The sequence below is a fragment of the Ricinus communis genome, chromosome 9 (assembly GCF_019578655.1).
Source record: "Ricinus communis isolate WT05 ecotype wild-type chromosome 9, ASM1957865v1, whole genome shotgun sequence".
NCBI classification, from domain to species: Eukaryota; Viridiplantae; Streptophyta; class Magnoliopsida; order Malpighiales; family Euphorbiaceae; genus Ricinus; species Ricinus communis.
Genome location: NC_063264.1, coordinates 6,175,405 through 6,203,044, shown reverse-complemented (window position 1 = coordinate 6,203,044; position 27,640 = coordinate 6,175,405). Strand labels below are relative to the sequence as shown.

Genomic DNA, 27,640 nt, shown 5'->3' with positions numbered 1-27,640 from the left:
ACAATTTTGTTGACATGTTCTTGGAATGTTCATTTGGATAATCAAATTTAAGAACAAAAAAAGAAGGGCCCTGGCTGGCTGGGTGTTAAGGATATAAAAGAAAGAAGATATTAAAGGCAAATTCTTACATTCTATCAAACTTGAGCAATGAAAAGCATGTGTCCAACCAACTAAAACCTTTCCTGAATAAATAGGCAGGCATTTGGTCTATCACAGTTAATTCACTTACATTGCAGGTTTTGACTCACTATTATATCCCACTAATATAGACTCTTCTCTTTAGCCACTTCTGATTATTTTTTCTTTTTCTACCTAAGGAAATGGAGATTAGAAAAGAGGATGAAATTGAGGACATGTCGGTACTGTCTCCTCCAACAATGAGGTCTATGCATATTGCAGGAAGTAGTGGTTTTGGTCACAGCATAGAGTATATGTCTCAAGCCTACCTTAGGAATAGGTACTCAGGAATTGATATAGAGGAATATAGCTTGAATATGAATCAAGATCGCCCACTTCCTATTTTTCTCAAGGTAAACTGGTTAATCTTTCCAATATTTAGTGAGACACCAGGGCTCCTAATGCACGAAGTCTCCTGCATTTGGATACCCTTTTCTTTATGTAAAGCAAAAAGTCTCTTTTACTGGTTTTATTAGAATTAATGGATGTACCTAATTCTGTCTGCAGTTTGAAGATGTGGAGTATAGAGTGAGGAATAGCCAAGCTTCCTCTGCCAATCCTGTGAAGGCAGTAGTCTCAAAGGTAGCCTCGCAGCTGCACTTGGAGCAAGATAATTACAAGAAAATCTTGAAGGGTATTACAGGAAGCATTGGCCCTGGTGAAATTCTTGCGCTAATGGGTCCTTCTGGTAGTGGTAAAACAACCTTGTTAAAGATAATTGGAGGAAGATTAACAGACAATGTTAAAGGAAGCATTACTTACAATGACATTCCTTATAATGCAGCCCTCAAGAGAAGGTCAGTCAACATTCAAGAACACTTTTCTTTCAATTTAACTATTCATTCCAAATACATTTTCTTTAAAGCAATTTGTGCACAGGATTGGATTTGTGACACAGGATGATGTGCTATTCCCACAACTTACGGTGGAAGAAACTCTGGTCTTTGCTGCATTCTTAAGACTTCCTGAAAACATGAGCCGACAACAGAAATATGCAAGAGTTGACATCATCGTAAAGGAGCTAGGCCTTGAAAGGTATTCCACCTTTATCTAATTAAGAAAAAGAAAAATCATTCTGTTCAATGCCTTTATTAACCATTTTAATTTGTCTTGCATCCATAGGTGTCGTCACACAAGAATTGGAGGAGGATTCATCAAGGGAATATCAGGTGGAGAAAGAAAAAGAACCAGCATTGGCTATGAAATTCTTGTTGATCCTTCATTATTGCTGCTTGATGAACCAACCTCAGGCCTTGATTCTACTTCAGCAAATAGACTTCTTCAGGTTCTTCAAGGACTAGCAAAGGTAATAAATAAATTCCTTGTAACTATACATTCCTAAAAACAATTGAATAGCCTTGTAAAAATTATGTTTGCTGGATATGTGTAGGCAGGAAGGACAGTAATTACGACAATCCATCAGCCTTCAAGCAGAATGTTTCACATGTTTGACAAACTTCTGCTGATATCAGAAGGCTACCCTGTGTACTATGGGAAGGCTAGGGATTCTATGGAGTATTTTTCTTCGTTAAGCTTCATTCCTGAAATTACAATGAACCCTGCAGAGTTCTTGATCGATTTAGCAACCGGACAAGTGAATGACATAAGTGTGCCTCAAGATCTATCAGCACCTCCTGGAGCTCCTGATTCTGACAAGGCAGTAATTAAAGTAATAACAATACTCTACTTTCTCTTTTGCTCGCTCTAAATATCCATACATCTTTCACATTTTTGGATTATTTTGTATGGTCTTAGTACCTTCAACTCAAATACAAAACTGAAATCGAGCCAAGAGATAAAGAGAATCACCGGCTTGCAACAGCACCTGAGCATCTGCAATTGGCAATTCAAGTTAAGAAAGATTGGACACTGAGTTGGTGGGCACAATTTATGATAATTTTCAAGAGAACATACAGAGAAAGATGTAGAGATTATTTTGACAAGCTAAGACTAGTTCAAGCAGTTGGAGTTGCACTCTTATTAGGCCTTCTTTGGTGGAAGTCTCAAACAGGAACCGAGGCTCAATTAAGAGATCAAGTTTGACAATCCAATCCTCCTTGTCTTTATACTTCAATTTTGTGATTTTTAATCCTTGTATTTTAATATAAGTATACTGTTGCAATTGCAGGTTGGCTTAATGTTCTACATATGCATTTTCTGGACATCCTCATCAATCTTTGGAGCAGTATATGTGTTTCCATTTGAGAAAATATATTTGGTTAAAGAAAGGAAAGCAGACATGTACAGATTAAGTGTGTACTATGTTTGCAGCACTCTCTGTGACATGATGGCTCATGTGTTCTATCCTACATTTTTCATGGTCGTAGTCTACTTCATGGCGGGTTTTAAGAGGACAATCCCTTGCTTCTTCTTCACATTGTTTACCATTCTATTGATAGCTGTTACCAGCCAAGTAAGTTGTTAATAAATTAGTTAACAATTGGAGGACATTAGTATATCAGAAATACTAAAAAGAATTTGTCTGATAAGGGTGCAGGAGAACTATTTGGAGCTGCAAGTTTGAGCATCAAAAGAGCAGGAATGTTTGCTTCTTTGATTTTAATGTTGTTTCTTCTCACTGGAGGCTACTATGTCCAGGTATTTTGTCTAAAAATCTTCTAATCCTTGAGGGAATTATCCAATTAGATTTAATTCCAGGTCTATTTTCGCACTCGTGCACTTGGCTTCAGGAACAGAACTGCTAGGCTAAATAGCTTGGTTCATTTTTGTATATTTGGTCATTAATAGTTTAGCTGTTAGGAGCTTGAAAAGTTATCAGTAATCACTCAAAAAGAATTACCAAACCAACAGCTATGTCTAAGTTACAATTCAGAACCTCGTAATTCTAGAGAAGACTCCATTACTACTGAGCCAAAGACTCTGGTTTATCGAGCAGAAGAAACAGTACAGAACTAACTAAGAAATGTGTTTCCTTTTCCTGACGCAGCATATACCGAAATTCATGCAATGGTTGAAGTACTTATCTTTTATGTACTACGGGTTTAGGCTTCTTCTGAAAGTTCAGTACGACGGAGAAGAGTTATATGAATGTGGAAGCAAAGGAGGATGCCGGCCTCTGCAGACTTCGCCGTCGTTTGACACGGTGAACTTGAAAGGTGGATTGGAAGAAGTGTGGGTGCTACTAGCCATGGCTCTGGGATACAGGATTATTGCTTACTTCTGTCTTCGCAGGAGGATTCATGTATGCCATCTCTGAGCTGATGATACTTTTTGGAAATAAAAATTGACTTGAAAACAAATGAAGAAAATTCATATTTTTATTAGTTAAGGAATTAAGACAAGAGCAAATCAAGATTTGTATGACTGAGTAAGAACAAAAGCTGTAAATTATGAATACAACAAACCTTGCCTGAACTCATCTGTTCAGGAAAGTGCAACATCTTTTTAATTTTCAGATTCTTTGCTTTTTATTTAATTCTTTTTAATTTTTATCGTCAAGTATAAAATAAAACTATTTTAAAAATGAACACATAATATTTAAAATTTTACACATGAAATATTAAATCTCTGTTATAATTTAATTAAAATTTTTAGTTTAAATTTAGAATAAAAATTTTAAAATAGTATTTTATTATGGATAAAATATATTACGTATGGTCTAAATTAGTTAGACTAATTATGTATAATGAAAATTAAAAAACATTTGAAATTAAGTGTAATAAACACATTTAAGATTTTATTTTTATTTTATTTTAAAGAAAAGGTTATGCAGAAAAGTAATATCTTTGAAAAGGGAAAAAGAAATTGTGGGCCTGCCATGGAAAAGAAGCATAAAAGGGAAAATAATGAAAGAAAAAGAAAGACAATTTGTGGAACTGTTACATCCATCCAACATTGACATTTATTTAGATGCTGAAAGCTTGGAAATTACCATTTTTCATTACAATACCACCCTTCACTTTTTCCATGAAAGCCTCATGTGTCCACCTCATGTAATTCATTAGATAATGGATTTATAATGCAAGTGCCTTTCATTAGCTATTTATCTTGTCTCCTAAAACTAAACTGCATAAGTTGCTTTTTATGTGATCCACTCCTTATGATTTATGAAGAGGATTAAGCAAAGCAAAGATGAGTTCATTGTTTAACATTTTGGGTAAAAAGAATTTGAGATAAAGCATCTATTTCTTTTAATTATTATTTTAACAGTTGATTAAAGTCATAGTTTTATATGTGGTGTGATTCTATTAATTTAAATAAAAATGAGTCACTAATTCTATTATTATTTAAAAAATAAATTAAAATGGGTAAATATTTCTCATTAGAAGTATAAAGTAGCCTAATTACCTCTAATTTTTTATTAAAAAAGAAAAATGATATTTCAATGACTTGAAGCATTAGTATTAGCTTTTATATCAGTGGTACATACATATCTCAAGCACCAAGAAAATGCTAAACATTAAACATCAAAATCAGATTGACCAACATAGTGATTACAAGAGCAAGTAAAGGTGATGCCATTTTGGTCTTTTTCTGATTTCCAAGAACTTTCTTATCCATGTCCCACTATTAAATAAAATAACAACAAAAATGAAAAAAGACTCTCTCTCTCTCTCCTCCTCATCATCAATCATTATGCATCCAATTCCAAACCTAAAAATGGTCAAAAAAAAGTCACTGACACCACAATTTAATCTTGCACTTTTTTCTGGCCATTCCCATAAAGCCTTGTTTAGTTGGATGCAATTGGAAGGAAAAAAAGATGATTTGTTTTATTTTTTACTTAAATATTTTAATAATATAAAGAGAAGAAATAATATCATTATAAAAGAAAGTAAGAGAATTTAATAAAATTCAAATTTCCAATTACAGCAGAACTAAAAACCAAAATAAATTTAATTTTCTTCATTTCCAGTAACGCATACTTTACAAATTATAAAATAATTTTATTTTGGTTACCCCTTAGTGCAACTAACAGAGTCTTAAACAGAATAAAATCCAAAACTACTTGTTGAATCTTTCTGCAATAACTTCTCTCTCAAAATTCCATTAATCTCTATCTACCTGTCACTCTTCCATTGGTCACACTCTCTTCTTCCCCTTCTTCCTCTCTGTCTCTCTCTCTGTGTTTCACATGCAGAGAGTAGAATAGAATAAATAAAATCCCAATATTCTTCTCAATATTTAAAGACTCTGGCTCCTTCAAGATTGTAAGCACAGAGTACATTTTAATAAATAAAAAATCCAGTCTTCTCTATCTCTAAAAACTCTGTCATCTTCAAGATTATATCTGTTTTCTTTGCTTTGTAAAGAAAAAGAAGAAGAATGGAATTAGTCCCGTATACGGACCCCAAATCAAAGCCAGAATCCACAACTCTTCCATGGCAGGATATGTTCAGATCCGCTTCATTTAACAAACCCACCACCAGCCACCCGCCAAAACCGCCACCCAGTTCATCAAGCAAACCCAATTCATCAAACTCAAATAATCCAGATCGCAAAACTACTTTATCAGGTGATCCTCAGGTGAGACTTGCTCTTTACATAGCCATGGCTCATGCTGGTCTTGCTTTTACCATCTTTATTCTTTATTTTGTGTGTAAACTTCTGCAAGAATATTTAAGGCCGATTCAATGGGCTGTCTTGTGCTCTATTCCTTTGAGAGGGATACAAGAAACTCTTGTTGCTTTTTGGAAGGAACCTTTAGCATTAGGCCTTACTGAGACTGTTCTTGCAGTTCCTGTCGCTATTTTTAAAGCTTTTGTAGGTACTCTTGTTGATATAAAGGAAGTTCTTTTAAGGGTTTTTCTTAAAAAGGCAAAAACAAGCGGTCCTAGAAGAAATAGAAGAAGTGGGTTTTCGAAGTTAGTAAGATGGTTAGTATCATTTGGGGTTTTTGTGATTGCTTATGAGAGAATTGGTGGCATGGGTTCACTGGTGATTCTTGGTTTAGGGTTCATGTGTAGTAGTAAAACTGCAGATTCTACATTTTCTGCTGTCTCTTCTTTTAGGACTAACAGCTTTAGGCGTAGTGCAATTGGTGCTTTCTTTACTAGAGGAATATCCAGAAGATTGAAAACTATGGTTGCAATTGGGTTGATCGTTGCTATGATTGTTGGGTTTTTGGCTGGATTGATATTTTTCTCTTACAAGATTGGTGTTGAAGGGAAAGATGCAGTCATTTCCTTGAAATCACATGTGGAAGAGAGTAATTATGCAGAAAGGATTGGCATTAAGAAGTGGATGGAAGAGAATGATGTTCCTGGAATGGTAGATAAGTACACTACCACCGTCTATGAAACTGTATCTGATCAAATAGATAGTTTAGCAATGCAATATAACATGACTGAGCTTGTCACTGGCATCAAGCATTTTGTTATTAGTACTCCAGCTAATTCATCTCAACAATCATCTGCTTTGATGAGCCCATCTCCTTACACAGAGAAGCTTTTGAGTTTAAGGACAAAAGTCAGCAACCGGCAATGGGGAGAAATATATTCAGAATTAGATGCAATTTTTAGGGAACTGATAATCACCCGGGAGGATCTAGTTGAGAAAGCAAAAGGGTTTGCTCTTCGAGGGATGGATGTGTCACAACGTGTATTTGCAAGTAGTGCTTCTGTTTTAGGTGGTGGTGCTAAGCTCATGTTCTCTGTGGGAAACTCCATCATATCTGGTGCAGCAGAGGTTTTCAATTTTGTCTCTCAATCAATGGTGTTCTTTTGGGTTCTCTATTATCTAATCACATCCGAGTCTGGTGGAGTAACTGAACAAGTGATGCAAATGCTCCCCATTCCAAAATCAGCTAGTACTAGATGTGTTGAAGTTCTTGATAATGCTATTTCCGGAGTTCTTTTGGCTACTGCTGAGATTGCATTCTTTCAAGGATGTCTTACATGGCTCTTATTCCGACTGTACAAGATACACTTCTTGTATGTGTCAACTGTCCTTGCATTCATCAGTCCACTGTTTCCAATCTTTCCATCTTGGTTTGCAACCCTTCCAGCCACCTTGCAACTGGCAATAGAAAGTAGATACATCATGGCTATTACCTTGTCCATTATTCATGTTGTGCTCATGGACTATGGTGCATCTGAAATTAAAGAGGACATACCTGGTTACAGTGAATATCTTACAGCGCTCAGCATTCTTGGTGGAATGACACTCTTTCCATCTGCAGTGGAGGTACCTTCTTACTGTCCATATAGCACTGTTAATTATTAGTTATCCATCCTTAAGTTGCTGTTTTCGAAAGACTTGCAAACCTACTTTATCCTAAAAATGGAGTGAGATCTGTCTATGTTTTGCTAAAATGAACAAAGCCGGCAGTACATGAGTTGATAAAAGTGGCTACGATAAAAACTGACAGGTATCACATATCTGCTTAAAGTCAGGACTCTGATTTGGAATCTGCTTTTGCTGCCAGCAATCTAGATGATTTTGCGGTTATCTGACTAATATCTTTTAGATGGATCCCTGATAATGATCCGATTTTCTACTAAAGAAGCTAGATTTTCTAACAAACACGAGTTTATTTACCCAGTTCACATAGCATACTCATGAAATTGAAGTCTGATATAACAGACCAAAGTCCACTGAGTTGATGCGGTGGTAAAGCTGTATTCTCTCAAGTTTATTTGCAAATTTCTATGCTAAGTAGTAACCATGTCAGGGAATCGTATACAGGAAACTACCTGATATATAAGTCTTAAAAGAAATCTTAGACCACATGCAGATATGAGTTGATAATGTGTCAATAATCTTAGCCTGGTTGAGGAGCAGTCAGTAACATTTCAAAGAACACCTTCATTCTCAATTTCTTTGCTAGTATTTTCTCTGGAAGAGATTTATTAGCATTCTTTTTCAGGAAACTTGATAGCCTTTCTTAAGTCTTGAAGACAGGATACAGTTATTGTAAATGGTATATGCTATTAATTATCATGCATTTCTTCATTTGATATTTTCTTACACACTTATTTCTTTTCAATCTTTTCCATTAGAATTTTGTATGGATGAAGTTTCACTGCTCAACTTCCTATTGTAATGATGAATATATAGATATAGATATTATATATGTTATCACGACAAGGTCGTCCATTTCTTACTTTGATGTTGTATTTTAACTTGGCATGACATTATATTTATTATCAGTTTGTTTCTTTGAATTGAATACAGGGAGCAATAATGGGGCCATTAATAACCACTGTTGTGATTGCACTTAAGGATCTATATGCTGAATTTGTTTTGGAAGAAAATAAGAAGAATGATTAGCAGAAAGAAGTTTGAACCCCTGCTACTGCATATTTCTATTCTTTTATTCGCAACCTGTGAAGTGATGTAAATCAGTTTGAGCCACTTCAAGCAAAAGCAACATATCTATCTGCATGGTTTGTTCATTCAATTTTAGTTTGTTTTCGGTAGAATAGATGGCTATTTTGTATGTATTTTCTTTGTTAAATTGTATATTTGATTTCCCATGTATGCTACCGTTGTAAGAATTTATGGAATCCGTCTTCCACATGATACGAGAATTCAAGGAGTTGTTTGAGTTCCAGAGTTTGATGTCCTGTCCTGAAAGTTAATTTTTGCCCTTACTACACTGAGGCTGAGGTAGCAATGAAGCCCTTCTTTTGGTTACTTTCTAGTCATTTAACGATGATATCAATTCATGAGTTCATATTAATTCCTTTGTTTTTTATTTTTTATTTTTCAAATAATTGGATTAAAGTTCCATTTTTCTCTCAAATACTACTATTTTGATCCTCGAGCAGAATATGCCTATAGGCCTTGACAAAATATATAAATATATTATGAGACTGATTTCTGCGATAGCCAAGGAAAGTCGCCTTCCTCGACTTTACCATTTCCTGGTTTATAGGAGTGGGAAAGGATGGGCACCCCAGAAAAGCCACAAAAAGCTTGAGCACTTGGGGGATGGGGAGAAACTAGGAAATAGACATACTCCACTTTGCTAAGACGAAAGTGAAACCAATGCTTCGATGATAAGTTTTTTTCATTGCGAAACAGTTCCTCAAATGTATCGATGTAAGGAAACCATCACAAAACCCTAGTAGGGATTAAAAACAAATGAAAATTTCAAACCAGCTGAGATAGTTGTTACTTTCAATACATACAGCAGACTCAAATCCACGTTAATCTTTTAGACTCGAGTCAATTATGATTAAACGAATTACTTCATGTACTTCTGCAGGAACTTTCGGTGGAAGTCATTCCTGATAGTGTCGTTGATAAAGCGCTTGGGTGCTTTGGTTTCACCTCGGGCCTGGTTCTTGAAGACCACATCATCATCCCACCTGACCAAATAAAAAGCCATATGATAATAGGGATTAGGATAGGATTATACTTGAATGCATTAAATATCTAGCTCTAGGCTTTCATTCAGAACCAAATGAGAAGTTAAATTTTGTTCCAGATTGCCTACCTCCTTTTCACATTAAAAGATGTTGGGTTGTTAAGCAGTGGGTTCCCTCTGAGAAGCTGCTCTTCCTTGACTTTAAGCTCTTCAGCTGCTTCTTGTTGTTCCTACAAAAGCATGAAGAATATTAGCTACCGCCAATGTAGCCAAACTAACTGGCTAAAAACAGCACAACTTGCGTAACCTTCAAAATATTTCTGGCATATTAGGTTATTCGTTTTAAGTGCAATACAACTTGATCATCAAGCATTCATTTGTTTTTTAACCAACAAAATTACCCCCCACCCATAAAAACCTCCAACTTGGCATTTTGAAAAAGGCCAGCATACTTGAACACCCGAATTTAAACCATTTGATTAGTTTAACACCTAGCCTGATAGACACCTAAACTTATTCTTTTGTGATATTTAAACACTTATAATATATGAGTAGATATTCAATACTTTGTGATATTTAAACACTTATAATATGTGACTAGATATTCAATACGTCCATGTGTACTCACATTAGTTTAGATGTTATCAGAAAATAAAATTTAAGTGTCTGTTAGGTTAAATCAGAAATTAAAGATGTTTCAGGGGTTACAAAAGTAAAGTTCAAGTGTTCATTAGGTTAAATTGATTAAATGATTAAAGTACAGGTGTTCAAATATATATTATGCCTTTGAAAAATGAACTGCTGTTCAAACATGAATCTCCCACGACACACTATCAATATATAATTTCCTATGGAATAAAGTTTACCTGTCGTAACTTCTCCTCAGCTCTTTCCTTCTTAATTCTTTCAAGCTCAGCCATAAGAGCTTCTGTGTCATCCTCATCATCGTCATCATCCTCATCATCACTACAAGTGCAAAACAAGAATGCCGTGAGATCACTGATGCAGATTATTATAACTTTCAAGTCTGACAAAATATGGGAACAGCTCATCTCAGCTTATAAATATTCTCGATGATTACTAAAAGAGGCAACATGATATTTTTCTAAATTCATGCCTCCAGAATGTTACATCATTAGTGAAGAAGTAACTACACAGAATAACAGTAAAGCTCTTTTGCAAGCCGAATCATAAGAGTACGGTTTACATTGATCTTCTTATTTAAGGAAACTAGGAAACATAAAAAGTTCCAGATTATGAAAAGCATGACAGGAAGTAATAAAACACGAGCGCATAGATAAACAAATACATACAAGGAAATAAATTTTTAAACTATACATGACTCATGGAGTTGACTAATTCCAAACAAATGCAGCATATGCTAATTGTTATCGCAAGTATAATTTTGATATATCAGCCAAGAGTAATAACCTCTCATCGTCATTGTTAACTTCCACATCAGAATCATCAGCATCTACACTGCGTGGAATGATGCGGTCTTCAGTGTCCCTCTTTGCACCTAGCAGTAACTTGTCTAGTTAGTGAAGTGATCAGAGAGCTCACTAATTTGATATATAAAGGGAGACCTAGCATACTCACCTTCCAGGAGAAGTTGATTACTCTTTCTACGGTCTCTATCATCTGCCACGCATAAAATTTTAATTAATAAAAAATCCAAAAGTAGAAAACCCTATCGTGTAGCCAGCCAGCCACCAAATAATAATTTGAATTCAGAATACTATGCAAGACTTATTTCTGTGGAATATTTTACCATTATAAGATTTATCCTTTGATGAGAAATGTCTCCTTTCACGCTCTTCAAGCTCTTCGCGGAGATTCCTTTTCTGCAGTTCATCCTGTGTGTCTTGCCCTTCCCTCCTGTAATGCATATACGGGAGTGAGAATAAATTTAGAAGCGACATCAGAAACAGGACTGACACATGTGACAAAGATGGCACGCCAAAAGATAATGCAGGGCACAACCACTCAAGTGATGGAACATTAATTATGCGCATATGAATTATAAACAGATGCAGATGCACTGAAAAGTGTATGAAGAGACAAATATCTGTGAAATTAGAGTGGAGTGCAAGCAGAAACAACCAAAGGTGCAATGCTTATACAAAAACTGAATACATGGTCTCAGAGTTCCCATTTGGACTTGAAATAAAGGCTTAGAGTTATCTTCACTCTCAATTCTCTATGATCAAAGAAATGGGAGGTACAGGGAGCTTGTAGGGAGGAAGACCATGAGAATGGTCAATAGCGAGAGAAAGGTCTGGCATACCGAACATATTAACCATGAATATGTTCTCATGAGGCATCTTCTAATATAGCCAAGTCAACCAAAAAAATGTTCTCACAAGGCATCCTTTATCCTGTTACAATCTAAGTATTGATATGTTGAACAAGAAGGCCTCATAGCCTACACTTAGAGAAGACACAACATAGCTAGGTTTTCCTACATGCATAAGCAACCATGACATAAAAAGTTTTTCTTGGCACTGATCCTAACTGATATGCATCCCAATTGCAAGCATTCTGAAGCGCTTTGATGAAAATAGATTGCTGTTGAGTAAAGATGAGAAGTACCCACCTAGGCTTTAGATTTGTATGAGCGGCAAGGTCCCTCGACGAGTACTTCTGAGACGGACCAAAAATTCTAGTACCGCCTTGTTCATTACCACCTTTTGCAGGTGCCCATGTCGGTCGAGCTGCAGTCGTCATTGCTCTTAACTATCTTTTCTTTACCTACCAATATATATAATACTTCAGACAATTACACTAATAAAGAAAAATCATAGCAAACAATAAATTAATTAAAAACAACAGATAAAATAAAACAACAAGTATAAACATTAATTAATTTCAACAGCTAAACGTTTTATTTTTAAAAAAAGAAAATTTTGATTTCAAATTTCCGCAACAATAAGCCTCTTAGATTCATTTCTAAAATTTTCTCAGCCACCAAACAGAAACTAACTTGATAAGTTAGATACTGATTCCCAATATATAACCTCGTAAAAAAAAATTAGGTTTTAGACTTTAAGTGGCATAATAACAGAAAGCCTAATTCAGAAACTATCAATTCAATTAGACTACATATACTTAATAAATATCACACAGGTAAGCCAAGAAAGGTTAGGGATTTACCGTTAATTTTTGAGGTATGTGTATATTCAATATCGCAGAGAAGAGAGAAAGAGAGAGGATCCTTTTAATAAAAGCGAACCAGAGTCGGTTCAGATGAATAGTTCCATATCGGGTTGGTGTTGGGGTTCGGTTTAGATCCAACAATCCAAAATATATATATTCGGTTCCATTTATATAATTATATAATATAATATTATATATATAATATATAAGCAACGGTTTAGATCTTACATCTAAATTCTTTTAATTTCTTTTTTTATTTTTTTTCATATATAACTGCTGGCCGTGTTCATGTCATTGCATTATTATTTTATTTATTTTATATTTATAATTTTATTTTATATATTAGATAATTCAATTTATAATTATATTAGTAAATTTTATTTTATTTTATTTTATGATATTCTTATTTACATATTTTATAAAAATAATAATACATTCTTATATTTTTTTATTTTTATATGCTAAGATAAATAAATATAAAATATATATATATATATATTTATTAATTTTAATTTTTTATTTATTTTATTGCACTAATAAATTCTCATATATTTGTATAATACTTATTTTTAATAAATAAGATTGTCATAACTTTTATTATTTATTATTTATTGTTATTATTTTTTTGATATCGCATATATATATAGATTAATTTTTATATTTATTATATTGGACTAGTAAATTCTTCAATATGCCATAAATCTTTTTAATTATTTTTATGCTCCAAATATAAACTCCTATTCTTTTATTATTTTATTAATTATATATATATATATATATATATAAAAGTACATATGAATATAAACATATATTTTATTAGAAAGATAATAAAATTTATTATTAATATGGAGTACCTTTACTAATTATTATACTTATTGTAATTATTTTAAGAATATAATAGTTTTATATTTAAATAAATCAAGAATACCATATTCATTATTAGTATTATTTAATATCACATTAATTCTTTTATAAATATAAGTTAATATCTTTATGAATTTGTCATATGTAATTTTTTTCATCGGAAAAAAATATGACATTCACTTTATAAAATTTTACCACATAAAAACTCATGAAAAGACTTAGCATTTTTTATATATATCTTATAAAATTTATCTTTTTAACTCTTATTCTCCTATTTCTAAAGAGAAATAAAAACTCTTGATTTTTATATTTCATTTATTAATTTTGTTTGCTTTATTTTATTCACAAGCTACCATCATCTTCTTCAACTTAATTTCTTCATTATTCTTATGTTTATTATGATTTTTTTCTATAAACAGATAAATTTTCTTTATCTTTTTTGTGCTTTTACTATGCTATGTTAGTTAAATTCAAACCTTTCTATATGAAAAAAGCAATTTATAAGACGTTTTTTTTATAGATATTTTTATTTATTTTATAAATTCATTTTTATACATTTTGATGTCTTTTTTAAATATTTTTATCATATATTTAAGTATAGTTTTTTTTTATCACATAACACTTTTTATTTTTATTTTTAATTTTGATTTGTAATGCCACTCGATTGCAATAGCATAATATCTGTTGATATAAAAATCTAATGAGAATCAATTTTTTATTTGCTTTCGGCACGGAGGTATGGGTGTAATTATTACTTTAATTATAATAAATAATGTAAAATAATTTATAAAAGAATAAAACAATTAGTATTTTATAATTACTATACTTTAGAAATAATTAATAATTAAAAATATTTCAAATTTCTTCTTTAATAATTTATTAATAAAATAAATATAAAATTTATTTTTAAAATGTTTTTCGAGGTATACTTAGGGAGGTCGATGTAATATTTCCAACACTTTCTTTAACATTACTGGCAAATCAAAATTTGATTATAAGAATGTTTATATTTTGATGTCAATGTTTTCATTCACAGTGTTGACTTGTAATACCCACTTGATTGTAATAGCAAATGAAGGTATAAGCTTTCTGAATTTTTGGCATGAATTGATTTCCAAATGACTTTCGATGGTGTCATACTTAAAAAGATTTTTGCTGAATTTGTTACGAGATTCACAGGAAGTTTAAGAGATTGGTTACAATCACAGCTTGAGTATACCAGGCTCTAATTTGTGACGCTACCAACTCCATCAGCTGCGGTCACAGTTCTCATAGAAAAACAGATCGTGCAAACAAATAGCTCATAGCCAATGTATCGAGAAAAAGAGATGAAGAATTTGTGGATGGGTAGGAGAAAGGTGATAAATTAAACACCAAAGGTAATCTGGATAAAAAAAATTGGAGTGATTGGGCAGCGAGAAGGTTTGTTGCAGTAACGGTAGTAATTGATAATTGTTTTGCATCTACAGTTTTAATAATTATAAGAGCAAGACAGAGACAATGTCAGTGCAGACACATTCAGGCAGCTGTGTTTGTTTATGAGCAGTAATTATTTGAAAAGAAAGAAAAAGAATAAATAAAAACTGTAATGAAATGATTACTGTTTTTATTACTGCATAATTCATAAGCATCGCACGAATCTACACTATAAACAGTTGTTGCAGACATGAAGCATCTTGTATGAATATAAAATGGTTTCCTGAACCCGCAGCTCTTCCATAGGCACAATTAGATCCTCTGGGATATTCAAGATTAAATTACTCTTCAAAAGGAAGATGGTAATCCTGTAGATTTGAATTTTAATCTCTCATCCTTCCATGGGGATAAAGTCATTCTGCAGTTTCTATCCATTTTCCCCACCCTCTTCAGAGCTCCATTCGCTGCGGCGGCGGCGGCCGATTTCCTTTCTATTATTGAAAGAAAAAACCTACGGTAGCAGTTAGAGGATTGGGTAATGATGTCAGATTTTTCCATTATGTTAGTGCCAACTAGATGGGATGTGTCCACCTCAAGACAGACACTGATCAAAGATCAGCTCCAGGCAGGGACTGTGTGTGTAAGAATGTTAGCTATTTCAGACATTTGTACTTCTCTTCAATTCAGAAGAGCTGAATGCAAGTTCAAAGCAGTCTTCAGCAAAACCATTTTCTGTTATCTTGAATCAGCCCTCGGAAAAGGAAACGTTGGAGAATAAGGTGTTCTGCGAAGTAGAAGATTTAAAAGGGTAAGTTATAATAACCATTTTCTAAACCCATGAATATTTGGTGCAGTTTCTTTTCTTTTGTTTCTGTTTTTCATTTTTCCTTTGAGATGGCAAATTTTGTAAGTTAGAGAAATCAAAATCAAATATAAGAAGAATGGGTTTTGCTTTCTTTACACTTTTACTGCATTAAAAGTTGGCATTAATCTCTTGGAAAAATGCTAGTTTTATTAGTCAAACTGATCTGTATCATCTAGAATGTCTAGGGGTCATCAGCAATTTATTTATTTATTTATTTCTGTTTATATGTGGGAAATATGAATCTTCAGAAATCTCAAGCTAGCCTTCTTTGACCTGAAGACAAATCCATTTTCTTCTTTACAAAACTTTGACACGAAATCTCTTCATGCTCATCCTATAAATACCTCCCTCTGCTCCTGCATTTTGCCACACAAGAGTTGCATTACATATATACATCTCCTTTTTCCTTACTATATTATTCATTCTCCTGTCTGAATTTTCCAGAAAGCCATCATGGGTGTTTTGACTTTTGAGAAGGAGATCAAGACTGCAGTTCCACAGGCCACCATGTTCAAGGTCTTTGTCCTTGAATCCCATACCCTTATCCCTAAGATTTTGCCTAATATCAGCATAGAGATCCTCGAAGGAAATGGAGGGCCTGGAAGCATCAAGAAAACCAGTTTCACTGAAGGTTAGTTTAATCATTACATAGATTATTATTGTTAAATCATCATGGATTATATATTACTGTTCATAAATATATCATAGCCATTAAGGGAATTCAAATACTAATTATATGTTGTTTTACAAATGCTGTAGGCGGTGATACTAAGTATATTAAGACTAAAGTTGAAGCATTAGACAAAGACAATTTTACATACAGCTATACTATTATTGGAGGCGAGCCATGGAGCGATAACATAGAAAAAGTTTGTTACGAGATCAAAATATTGGCTTCTCCTGATGGAGGATCCATTTGCAAGAGCAGCAGCAAGTACTATCCAAAGGAGGGGTGTCAGCTCGATGAAGAGAAAATCAAGACCGGAGCAGAGAAGGCCTTTGGCATGTTCAAGGCTATTGAAACTCATCTCTTGACAAATCCTGACGCATGCAACTAAAACTGTTTGTTTTCAGGATAAATGGTTTTCCTATTTGTGTTTACTTTCCTTTCCTTGGAGTGTTACGTTTTGTTCTTCAGTTTGTTTTTTGTTTTTTGTTTTTTTTTGTTTTTTTTTCTTATGTTTCACTTTGAGTGTGAAAGGCCAAACGAGTGTTAGCATGGCAATAAGAGTATGTAATAAAATGTTACAAGTGAATTTCTAAATGATAGAAATTTCAAAAATAAAATTATTAATAAAATATTAATTATTGATAAAAAATATTGAAAAATTCTTATTTGCTTGATATATATCTCCATCTATACACTAAATCTACATATGACTGATACATATTTTTAATTTTAAATTAATAAAGTACATATCAATTATCCAATACCAAAATATAAAATAAATTACTATTAAATAATAGGCCTATAAAATATTTACATGATTTTATTTGAGTAATTAATTAATAGTTTCAAATGTAACAGTACTTAGAGTTAAAAATATTTTATAGTAGAGGCTTTATAAAATAAAAATGAAAAATAAAACTTGAAAGTTGTATAAATAAACATGCTTTATCATATTTTTTAACTAAGAAATGAATATCAAGAAAATTAAGAATATTTTTCACAATCAAACAATTTCCATGTTTAAATCTCATGAGAACTTCACACAATAGTTTCTCTTCTTTTAAGTATTAATAGTCCCGTCTCAATATACTTTACCTCTTGGATTATCGACTTTTATTTTCATATTTTATAAAGAATATAAATAAATACTTTCCTCTTATTATATAGTCCATATTATAATTAATTAAGCCTTCTAAAAGATAATAGTCTCACAGTTGTTTGGACTGAGGGATTTTAGATGATGAATTTTATAATCTCCCGTGAATTTATCTTAAATCTATGGTTTGACAAATAAAAAAATGGTTTAAGTTTATGGATTTTAAAAAATCTCTCATCCTCCAAAATCTCTCATTTACAATAGTTTTAATTTCCCATTAGGAGGCAAAAAAGTCCAAAATACACCATTTTAAAAGAATGATGGATTGTTACATTATCTTTTTTTTATTCCAATCTGATCCCTAATAAATTTATTTTATTTCAAAATTATCTTTAACTTTAAACAAAAAAAAAATTATTTTTATATTTAATCCAAACGATGAAATTTTAAAAATTCATAGATTTTGATTAAATTTATAGATTCTAAAATCCTTTGACTCAAACGATACCTAATTTCATTTTAACAAAAGGGTACATATAAATTTTTGAATTTTTGATCAAAGTACAGTTAAAGTCTTAGACTTTAAGATTGCTAAATTACACATTTAAAATTTAAAACACAAAACAATTATATTCTTAAAGATAACTCTGACTGTGTCACCGTGTAATGACACGGGATCCAGATAAAAGAAACCATCTCAACTATTTCCAATTTTTTTTTTTTTGCATGTGAGAAAATATTAGTTCTGCTTTTTAATAGATAAAAATCATTAAATGATAATTTTTCTTCACTTCGAGAACGAAAAATCAATTAAACTCTATGAAATTTAGGAGTTGAATTATACTTTCACCAAAAATTGAGATGCTTATCAACTTGTTTTTTTTTTTTTAATTTTTTTCCTTAGATATTATTTTTCACTAGAGCTTGTCTCCAGTTGAAGTATATATTCACTTTTTTGGTTTATTTCTTTGAATTCCATTTGCTCTTAGTTTTTTTTTCTATATTCTTTTTTATACTAAATAGTAATTTTTATTAATGCAAATTAAAATGAAAAAATAGACTAGCTTTTCTAAGAAGGAACAGGGAATACTGTGGTGGTTCAATCAGCTGATACATGCTTGCCCATTGTTGTGGAAATAAAAACAATATAAACTGTTTCCTATAATATTTGGATATTTTCAGTTTCTTTTTACAAGAGGATTAAGTAATAATGCAATGTTTTAATTAGAGAAGAAAAGAGTTTTCTTAGTCATATATAATGTTGATTAGTTACATAATGGCCCAACCCATAATGGGGCAAAATTGCTTCGCTTCTAAAACGGCTTACTAATAATTTGTGCACAAGTATTGTGCAACCTAAAAAATAAGGTTTGCCAAAACCTCACACATCAAAGGATTGAGTATAAATTATGTCAAAGATTTCGCATAGAATAAAGGGTCAATTCGCTACCGAATTTATATTCAATGGTCAAATACATTCAGACTAATTTTTTAATAAGTAGCTTTATGAAGTTATGTCTAAAGATTAACTACATCCAATTTAAACATTTTCACCAAATAGTCTCCTAAATTTTTGTTCAAGGGTTAAGTACACCCAATTTAATTTTTTTTAAAAGTAAAATAACAATAGATTTTTAAATTTTAATTGCATTATAAAAATAAAAAGTAATATTTATTTTATTAATTTAGTGATACAATATACAATGACACACTATATAAAAGTGTGTTTAGAAAAGTTTAAAATTCGAATTTAATTGACCTAAAAATACTAAGTTACGAGCCATTTATTAAGGAAGTTGAAATTTGACTTACTTAATACTTGTCATGATTGGATTAATTAAATCTAAAATTTAAAATTTTCAAATACGCTCTTGTATAGCGCGTCACCATTGTATCAGTAAATTAATAAAATAAATATTATTTTTTATTTTTTATAATTTAATTAATATCTATTTTTGCTATAAAAAAATTAAAATGTGTGTATTTGACCTTTAGATATAAGTTTATTACATTAGTTGCGATCTATTCATTTTTCACACAATTGTTTTTTAAAAAGGTCCTTTTCTTGTCTGATTATCATAATAATTTACAGTTTTAAGGATTAGGTTAACAACTTTTAGCTTATGGTTCTTGGTGTCAGCATTTATTTTCATATCAAAATTTTCATAAGCCCGATGATGAGACATTTTAGTTAGTACTTTTGAAGAAGGAATTTGTGTGAATATTAGAAAATACCCCCTTAGAATTTAAGAGAGACAACCCCCACACACAAAATATTGCATTTTGCATGAGCTAGGAGGCTGAGCTCCCCCAAGCTTAGCCCATTCCTAAACCCTAAAAGCCATCTAATGTCACGACCTGCTACCGCCGCTAAGGAATGGTAGGCTTAAAGGCCACTGAAACCCGTAGCAAGCCTGACAAATCACCTACTTAATAAAATTATAATTCCATTCAACATACAAACTATGTCTACTAATACTTATCCACAGATACAATAAAATTTCTATTGGTTCATCAGCAATTAAGTCTGATTGATCTGATGCCAGATAGAATATTAAGCCTAATTGTAAATACTATGGAGTATCTATATATTTAAATAGTTAAAGAACAAGAAAAATAATTACATTTAAGCCAAAGGAAGAAAAGAGTCAGGCTGCACAAAGAGAGGAACTGCGGAAGACCTAGCTGTCACTTGAAAAATAAATAAATTGAGACTGTTAGTCTCGAGGGCAAGTTAAAATCATATATAGTCTGAACTGTATATAAAATAATTATTTAAATAATATAGAATATCACAGAATGATAAATACGTCTATCAGCCTTTCAACTCTTTTATTTCAATAAGACTAGCGGCCAGAGAGAAAGCTCGACTAAGATCCTTAAAATCCAGTCTAGTCACTTAAATACTAATACAGCTGGCGCCTAGAGAGCAACGCTCGACCAGGGAACTTTCTCTGACAAATCAAAATCCTATAAGCCCAGTGAGCTGTGCTCGACCAAGGCACATCACTAAATATTTCTCTATTACATCTTTCTGATTTTTACCGGTGGGTACACGATCCTGATGCAACCCATCAGGTGGCATGTTCTATTGCTGTCTCATGCCGAACCACGTTTCAATTTAGCATCAACAAAATTAAAGTAACATAACAAACATTTATGGGCTGACACGTACATAAATTAATAATGCAATGAATAATAATAATGATAAATGTTATGACAAATAAGTCATAATAATAATGAAAATAAAATGTAATAATACTAATACTGCTAATAATAATGATATAATGAAATAAAATTTGTATTTAATTTCGAATATGACATGAGCCGAGTTTTCCACTAACTCACAGTCTGCCGAGTTTTCTCTAGCTGCTCTTAGGCCTTTGGTGGAGCTGATTGAATCGACGAATTATCTATTCATAAAAATAATTAAATTAATAAAATATTTCATAATTAATCTTAGACCTAGGCTCCTAGATTTAGACTGCCTAAAAATCTCGACTTGAAAATTTTCTCAAAAGTTCGGCAGAACATCTCCTAAAATACGGACGTTTACCCTCTGTATCATAGGTCTAAAATCTACTAGAAACAATTCTAATAATCATCACTCATTTAACAAGAGTCGGACCATCAAAGCTTCATTATTTTTTCCTACTCCGTAATACAACTCAGATCACAAATATTAATTAACAGTCTGGCATAAATGTTTATTTCAGAACCAACTCACAAATATTTTGCCAGTATCTAATTTAATTATTCATAACCACGATTATCTCCAAACTCAATAATAATTAATCTCACAAATAAATTTATGATATATACAATTCAACTATCAATTGAATTAATTATTTATAATTAATTATTAATGGAGGTAATATTTCTAAATTTTTTTAAATATATGAAGCTTGAGACGTGCGAGTCCAAAAACCTAAGATCATAGCCAAGCTCTAGTTGAAAAATGCTAGATTGTGGCTGGAAAGACGCTACTCCAATGAGGCTCCACCAAGGCAGACGGGGGAAAGAGAACAAGGAAGGGCTGTCCTTGGGTTTCAAAGGGCGAGGGAATGCCAATTCGTTGTCAGATTTGTAGAAAAATGGCAGCAGGAGGTTGCACTAGCAGCGGCAGCGAGGAGGAGCAACTCCCTCTTCAAGCTCGATGTCAATGGAGAAGAAGAAGAAGAAAAGAAGGAGGACGCGTAGAATACCCACTCTAACAATTATTTTCTAAAAATATATTCATCTTTCTCTCCCATAAAACAGTAAAAATTAATATCCACACTCTCCTAAAAACTCTAGCCACCACATACTTCATCTCTTCTCCTACCTCCCTCACTCAACACAAGAGAAACAAAAGCTTCTTCATCTTTTCTACTCCTTATATCTTTTGTGGATTAAACACAAATAATTAAGTATTTTAATTTAATTTTCATCAATTTTGATAGGACTACGATTGCATATATGACATTATAATAAAATTATGATTGAATAAAAATTATGTTCAATTAAATAATTAGATTAATTAAGGGTATTTTAGTCCATTTAAAAATTTTCCTTCCCTTTTGTCATATAAGAATGTGTGAGCGGTTTTTAGGCCTGGCCCTAGTTGTTGATTTACGACCTCATTATTGTCGAGGAACTGTCTTTCGTACTAGGTCCATTTTGAAATGAGCAATTTGGTGGAGACTTAAAGGACCATAATGATCACGCGACCATCAAAAAAGTGGAGTCGACACCCCAAACGTCAGGAAAAATTGGAGAGTAAATCCGTGCGGAGAGCCTAACCTCCACTATAGTAAATAAATATTTGCTAGCCTAATTAAATTACCTTAATATAGTCCCTTCTACTTATTTAAGCACTAACCTTTTTATCTTATATAATATATGAGGTTAATAAACAATTCTAACCTGAAAAAATGTACATTGGTACAAAATCAGTCCTAGAATGAGTTACACTGGATACTTTAGATACTTTCTAGGTGTGGAACTTATAATCTTAGCATTTTAAAGTGCAGGAAGCTTACCAATGGTAAGCTTTATTCATTTTATGTGGGGCAATATGGGGTGATCGAAAAATTTTAAATTGAGTCTTTTAGACATGTGTGATGTAAATCTAAAAGTAATAAAATAAAAACATACAAAGAAAGGGGAGGAGAAAAAAGAATTTCTAGAATGGAATTAAGAAGATTGGGACGATGAAAGGGGAATCAATTAAAACCATGGCTTAAAAGCCTCAAAACAATCGAATAAAGAATTAACTAATTAATTAATTAAACTAATCCTATAAGTCCAAAGAAGAGCGCTATAGAAGGAGGTGTATTAGCACTCGAAACTAGTCCTGGCGGAAGGTACTTTGGTACCTTAAGTTTTATCTTCACATTCAAGGTGACCAAATTAGAGTCCAATTTTATTAATTAAATCTAAGTGTTAACTTTCATTTTATCTTAGCATTTTAAAGTAAATATGAGGTGCCAAAAGTTTACATTGGTAGGCTTTGTTCATTTTATGTTAGGCATATAGAATGATCATTCATAAATCCTAAGTTGATTTTAGTCCCTTAAGCATGCGTGGTGAAAACCTAAAAACAATAATAAAACATACATAGAATAAACAATAATAAAACATACAGTAATTAAGGGAAAATTAATTACAACCATGGCTTAAACTAATTAATTAACTAAACTATTAGAACCTGTCACTATATAAAAATTTAGATTAGCACAGGAAATTAACAAATACAAGTGCAAATAAACAAATAAATTATAGAATAAACAGAAATTAAAAGCAAATTAAGAATAATATTAAATATATAATATAATAATACTAAAACTACTAAAAATAAGATAGGAAAAGGTAAACTTATCTTTGGAGGCAACACAACTTGTTAATTTAGTATTTGCACAGGCATAGAAAGTTACCAACACAAAGAAAAAGTGTTCACTCGGTTACCCTTTAGAAATACTTATAAGATGCCTCAAACAAGATCATAACAGCAAGTCAAACCGGGTTTAGTTCTAAATCATAGTAGCTCAAACTTAACAGCTCAATAAAAAACACTAAAAGTTTGCTTACAAATTGCATCACATGCCTTAAAGAATTTATAAAAGGAAACTATAAAATGAAGTGATATATTTTAATATCCAGATTATTATTAGATTAGTTGCGGTCTATATTCATTTTTCACACTATTTTTTTGTAAAAGTCCTTTTCTTGTATGATTATCATAATAATTTATAGTTTTGATAAGCAGTAAGCAATCGATAGACTCGTCTCAAATAAAAAGATGTATATATATGGCACATTCATTAGATGATTGTACAATTCAATTAAGCTGCTGAAACTCACCTGCTGAACTTTTCAAGTTTTTTCATTTGAAGGGTCAAGAGTCCACGGTTCTGCTTCCAGCCTGGCTACTTCCTTTTGTATATGTTTGATGAGCTGCTTATCCGAAACAACCTGACAATATAGTTTGTACAAGAATTGGAAAATTGGAATTTATATTGTTGAAGTCAGACGAATGCCAAACAAACTAGTTAAGGAACAGGATTCCAAACTATTCAGGTTACAGAACTGAAGGAGACCAAGGCCAGCATAAGCTGTGTAAATATGGTCTTGATAAAGAAAAGATGAGAAAGAAAGGTTTACTTACAAATATAGCCAAATAAAGACACAATAGATAGCTGCTGCAATTGGCAGAGGCATGGATGCAAATACTGCTCCAAGTTTTCCTGATTCAGAGCAAAAATTTCATCTATCGCAAAAACCATAAAGAAAGATAAAAGTTTGACCTCATCTATAACAAAATCATAAATCCAGCTGATCTTTGTGGAGGTTCTAGTGATATATTTGCTTTAAATCATAAAAAGAAAGATAAAGGAAGCAAAGCAGCTATTCCTAAAATTCGACACTCCTGTTTTTGGAACTTCTAGTGATATATGCTTTACTATTAACAAATGAATCAGTAGGTAACTTGTTCACAGCACTCATATCATGACCTGAACTTTTACCAATCACATCATTATCACAGTGGAGATGAGATGAGCGGTTGTTTCTCTTTTTCACTAGATATAGAACTCAAAAAAACACCAGAAGAATCTCTAGAGGCAAGCACGATTGCTGTGGAAACATATACCACTTTTAAACTTCTTAATCACAGAAAATCATTCCAAGTGACAGTAATACCATAGCAAGAAACAAAGTAATAACAAGATCTAAGGTTGAAATTACACTAGCCATACCTCTTTAGAATGCTCAGGTTGAAATCATCTATTTAGAAGAGAAAGAAGTCTGTAGCAGAAGGGATTATTCCTTCCACATTGGTGATGTAAAGATTTTCACTAAAGGAAACAATAAGTATTATAAAAATTGACACTTTGAAAAACTATCCCTGTTATGTTCTCTTACTAACCTGTAAATGACAACAATCAGCATTGCAATTAACCAAGAACATAAAATCAGGATAAAACGTCATATAACACAACTCACAGAATTAATCACTCGAACAGCAGTGAATGACAATTGAATGAGATCATATTTATTGGAAATGCTATTTCCCAGAACAACTTTCTGCAAGCCCTCCAATGTACAAACTGCATCAAATGATCTACAACAAACCAAAACAATAATCACTTATAAAACAACTTATCTCACAACCCACTACTTCATCAATAAGTTCAATATGAGCAAGTTTTGCTTACTTGTTAGCTTCACACAGTTATACTCATCACAAATATAATTCATTTTCTTTTCCAAACCATTTTCCTTAGGCTCAATCTCTAACCCTTCAATGTTCATATTTAAGACATCCCCCATTATTAACATTCTCACCTGATTCCATATCCAAATCAATCTCACCTTCCTCTAACTCCCCTTCTTCCTTCTCTCAACAACATCAACAGTCTTGTTTAAATAGATTGCATTTCCCTTGCAGCTTGGCAATGGTCTCCGCTGCATCTTGCATTTCCCCCTTCTTCCTTCTCCTTTTGTAATTCTTCTAGAGAGCTCCACGTTGCTACTGAAGATGTTCGACTTTACGACTTCATGCATTACAGTAAAAGGTGCAGTTGATGATGGATTGTCTTAACACAGTTTTCCTTGCTCTGTCGCAGCGGTTTATCTCTTTGTTCTCAAGTTTTGATAATAATGCATCAGCGTAGAAGAGACAGTTCTGTACTGATGGACGCGCGTTGGTAATTCCTATGTGCTTGAAGCCTTTAGTCCTCTTGAAGTTTTTTCTGCAACTCATCCACTTCAGATTGTGCAAGATCTCTCTGGCGTTTCAGTTCTTTAATTTTTCTCACCATCTACACCCAACAAAATGATGAGATGCACATTCATTAGATGACTGTAAAATTCAACCAAGCTGCTGAAACTTAACAAAACAGCACAAGAAAGAAAAGGGAAAACAAAAGAAGAAAAAAGGAAAACTAAAAATCAAGCATATATATCAAACAAGTAAAGTCCCCTTTCATAATAATTTACAATTTTGATAAGCAGTAAGAGATCCAGATTAAGCAATCGTCTCAAACAAAGAAATCAACCAACCATAATTCAATCGCAAGAAAATCTAAGAAGAAAAAGAAAGAATCAGAAGCCAAAAATCACTTGGGAAGTTTAATCTTTTCCAGTTTACATAAGGAAAGATCATGAGCTTCGATCTTAAGGAAATAAATTCAATAAACAAAAACAATACTCCCAGAAATCTCAAGATAAGAACAACGAGAATCCGAGAGAGAGGGAGGAGTGTTAAGAGAGAGAGAATGGCCTGGACTGATTTTGCAGGTATTTTTGAGAACGAAGAAGAGGAGATTTGTTTGTCTTCCCCTTTAATGAAAAAACAAACGGGCAACTTAGTGTTGTGCATTCGAATTTGTGAGCCGTAACGGCTAGTTTCTTTTTTTTTTTTTTCTTTTTTTTAATTACTTTTATTACCGTACGTAGATTCAGGTCAACGATCCCAATGGAGTGGCTCCCTTTACAATTCTACGTGCGCGTGTAGTCTCTTCTACAGTTTGCTCATATTTGGTAGCTTGTTGAACTCCCAAACTACTTTATTTATTGTACTTTTTTCTTTGACACAGAAAATATCCGAATTCAAAAAAATTAAGAAATTGTGTCTTTTTTCTTTACAAGCTAATCCTATAGCCTTTTCTTTTTAATCGATAAAATTAGCAAAACAATGAGTAAAGTATCCGCTCTTAAAAATATCTAAATGTGAACTCGATTAAATTATGCATATTCGAAACTGTTTCAAATCCGTTTAAAAAATTTTTTTTATTATACGAACGCGTCCCAAGTTCGAAAATAAAATAACATATATATTATCCGAACTCGATAAAAATATTTAGCTATTAAATAAGTTATATGGATATTTAAATAGGAGTGGTTACCCTGTTCGTTTATATAAATTTTCGGATAATTAAATGAATATTCATTTGTAATAATTAAATAATCGAGTACTCTATACTCGTATCCGTTTAAATAATCGAGTTAGGGTAGCAGGTATCTGAGGATTTGTATCCGAAACCGACACAAATATATTAGAATTCAATTTCAAACCCGTCTCAAATCTTTTTACATTTACTGAAATTTGTTTTATTAGAGTTCAGTCAATTTAGATACTCGAAAATATCCACCCAACTACTATTCCTAAATAAGATTTGATATTGTATGCCGCTTTTTAAAATAATATTATCTTATCAATAGAATAAGTTACAATTTTCATCATTTATTTTATTGGAACTTGGGTTGTATTTTTTTGCAATTACCTCTACAATGCATCCAAAACAAAAACCCAAGATATCAATTGTTCTATATAATAGTTGGCATGCAATTTCATTTAAGTTCTTACATCAATAATTAAAATTTAACAACCTAGCATATATCAACTTGAGTAAAGTTTTAAGTTCGAGTTTTCTTCTCCTCATTTGTAACTCAAGAAAATCTAGCATTTTTAGCATTATAATATAAGCCTATTTTCTAAAATTTGGTGAAATAATTTATATTATCTTTGATACTCTAATTTATTTTATATTTTTAAACCATATCTTCTACTAATTAATACAATTGCATTGCTCATTTTTGCTAATTTTATATGAATTATTAATAACAAATTCTTCTATAAGA

At 32.1% G+C, this 27,640-nt stretch overlaps 4 protein-coding genes across 6 annotated transcripts; 3 read left to right on the top strand and 1 right to left on the bottom strand.

The window, feature by feature from the left end:
- The first annotated feature begins 144 nt into the window (after nt 1-144).
- Nucleotides 145-3,586, top strand: LOC8286882 (ABC transporter G family member 26). Of its 2 annotated transcripts, XM_048378908.1 has the most exons (10): nt 145-236; nt 318-530; nt 685-974; nt 1,057-1,212; nt 1,300-1,483; nt 1,568-1,846; nt 1,933-2,214; nt 2,306-2,590; nt 2,668-2,775; nt 3,125-3,586. In XM_048378908.1, exons 2-10 carry the CDS (start codon nt 321-323, stop codon nt 3,392-3,394), a joined length of 2,064 nt encoding a protein of 687 aa, XP_048234865.1. In that variant the 5' UTR covers nt 145-236; nt 318-320; the 3' UTR covers nt 3,395-3,586. The 2 variants fall into 2 exon arrangements, with proteins under 2 accessions (XP_048234865.1, XP_002522797.1); XM_002522751.4 differs by lacking the exon at nt 145-236 and having other exon boundaries at nt 243-530.
- Nucleotides 3,587-5,135: 1,549 nt separating this feature from the next.
- On the top strand, nt 5,136-8,692 carry LOC8286883. Its single transcript, XM_002522752.4, has 2 exons — nt 5,136-7,323; nt 8,314-8,692. Exons 1-2 carry the CDS (start codon nt 5,464-5,466, stop codon nt 8,407-8,409), a joined length of 1,956 nt encoding a protein of 651 aa, XP_002522798.1. The 5' UTR covers nt 5,136-5,463; the 3' UTR covers nt 8,410-8,692.
- A 429-nt stretch (nt 8,693-9,121) lies between these two features.
- On the bottom strand, nt 9,122-12,753 carry LOC8286884 (protein CWC15 homolog). Of its 2 annotated transcripts, XM_002522753.3 has the most exons (8): nt 12,605-12,753; nt 12,048-12,202; nt 11,223-11,329; nt 11,051-11,092; nt 10,883-10,970; nt 10,318-10,417; nt 9,581-9,681; nt 9,122-9,452 (listed from the first exon to the last, which is right to left on the bottom strand). In XM_002522753.3, exons 2-8 carry the CDS (start codon nt 12,176-12,178, stop codon nt 9,329-9,331), a joined length of 693 nt encoding a protein of 230 aa, XP_002522799.1. In that variant the 5' UTR covers nt 12,179-12,202; nt 12,605-12,753; the 3' UTR covers nt 9,122-9,328. The 2 variants fall into 2 exon arrangements, with proteins under 2 accessions (XP_002522799.1, XP_048235078.1); XM_048379121.1 differs by lacking the exon at nt 12,605-12,753 and having other exon boundaries at nt 12,048-12,227.
- A 3,353-nt stretch (nt 12,754-16,106) lies between these two features.
- LOC8286885 (major allergen Pru ar 1) lies at nt 16,107-17,071 on the top strand. The gene is made up of 2 exons (XM_002522754.4): nt 16,107-16,383; nt 16,512-17,071. Exons 1-2 carry the CDS (start codon nt 16,206-16,208, stop codon nt 16,808-16,810), a joined length of 477 nt encoding a protein of 158 aa, XP_002522800.1. The 5' UTR covers nt 16,107-16,205; the 3' UTR covers nt 16,811-17,071.
- The last annotated feature ends 10,569 nt before the right edge of the window (nt 17,072-27,640 follow it).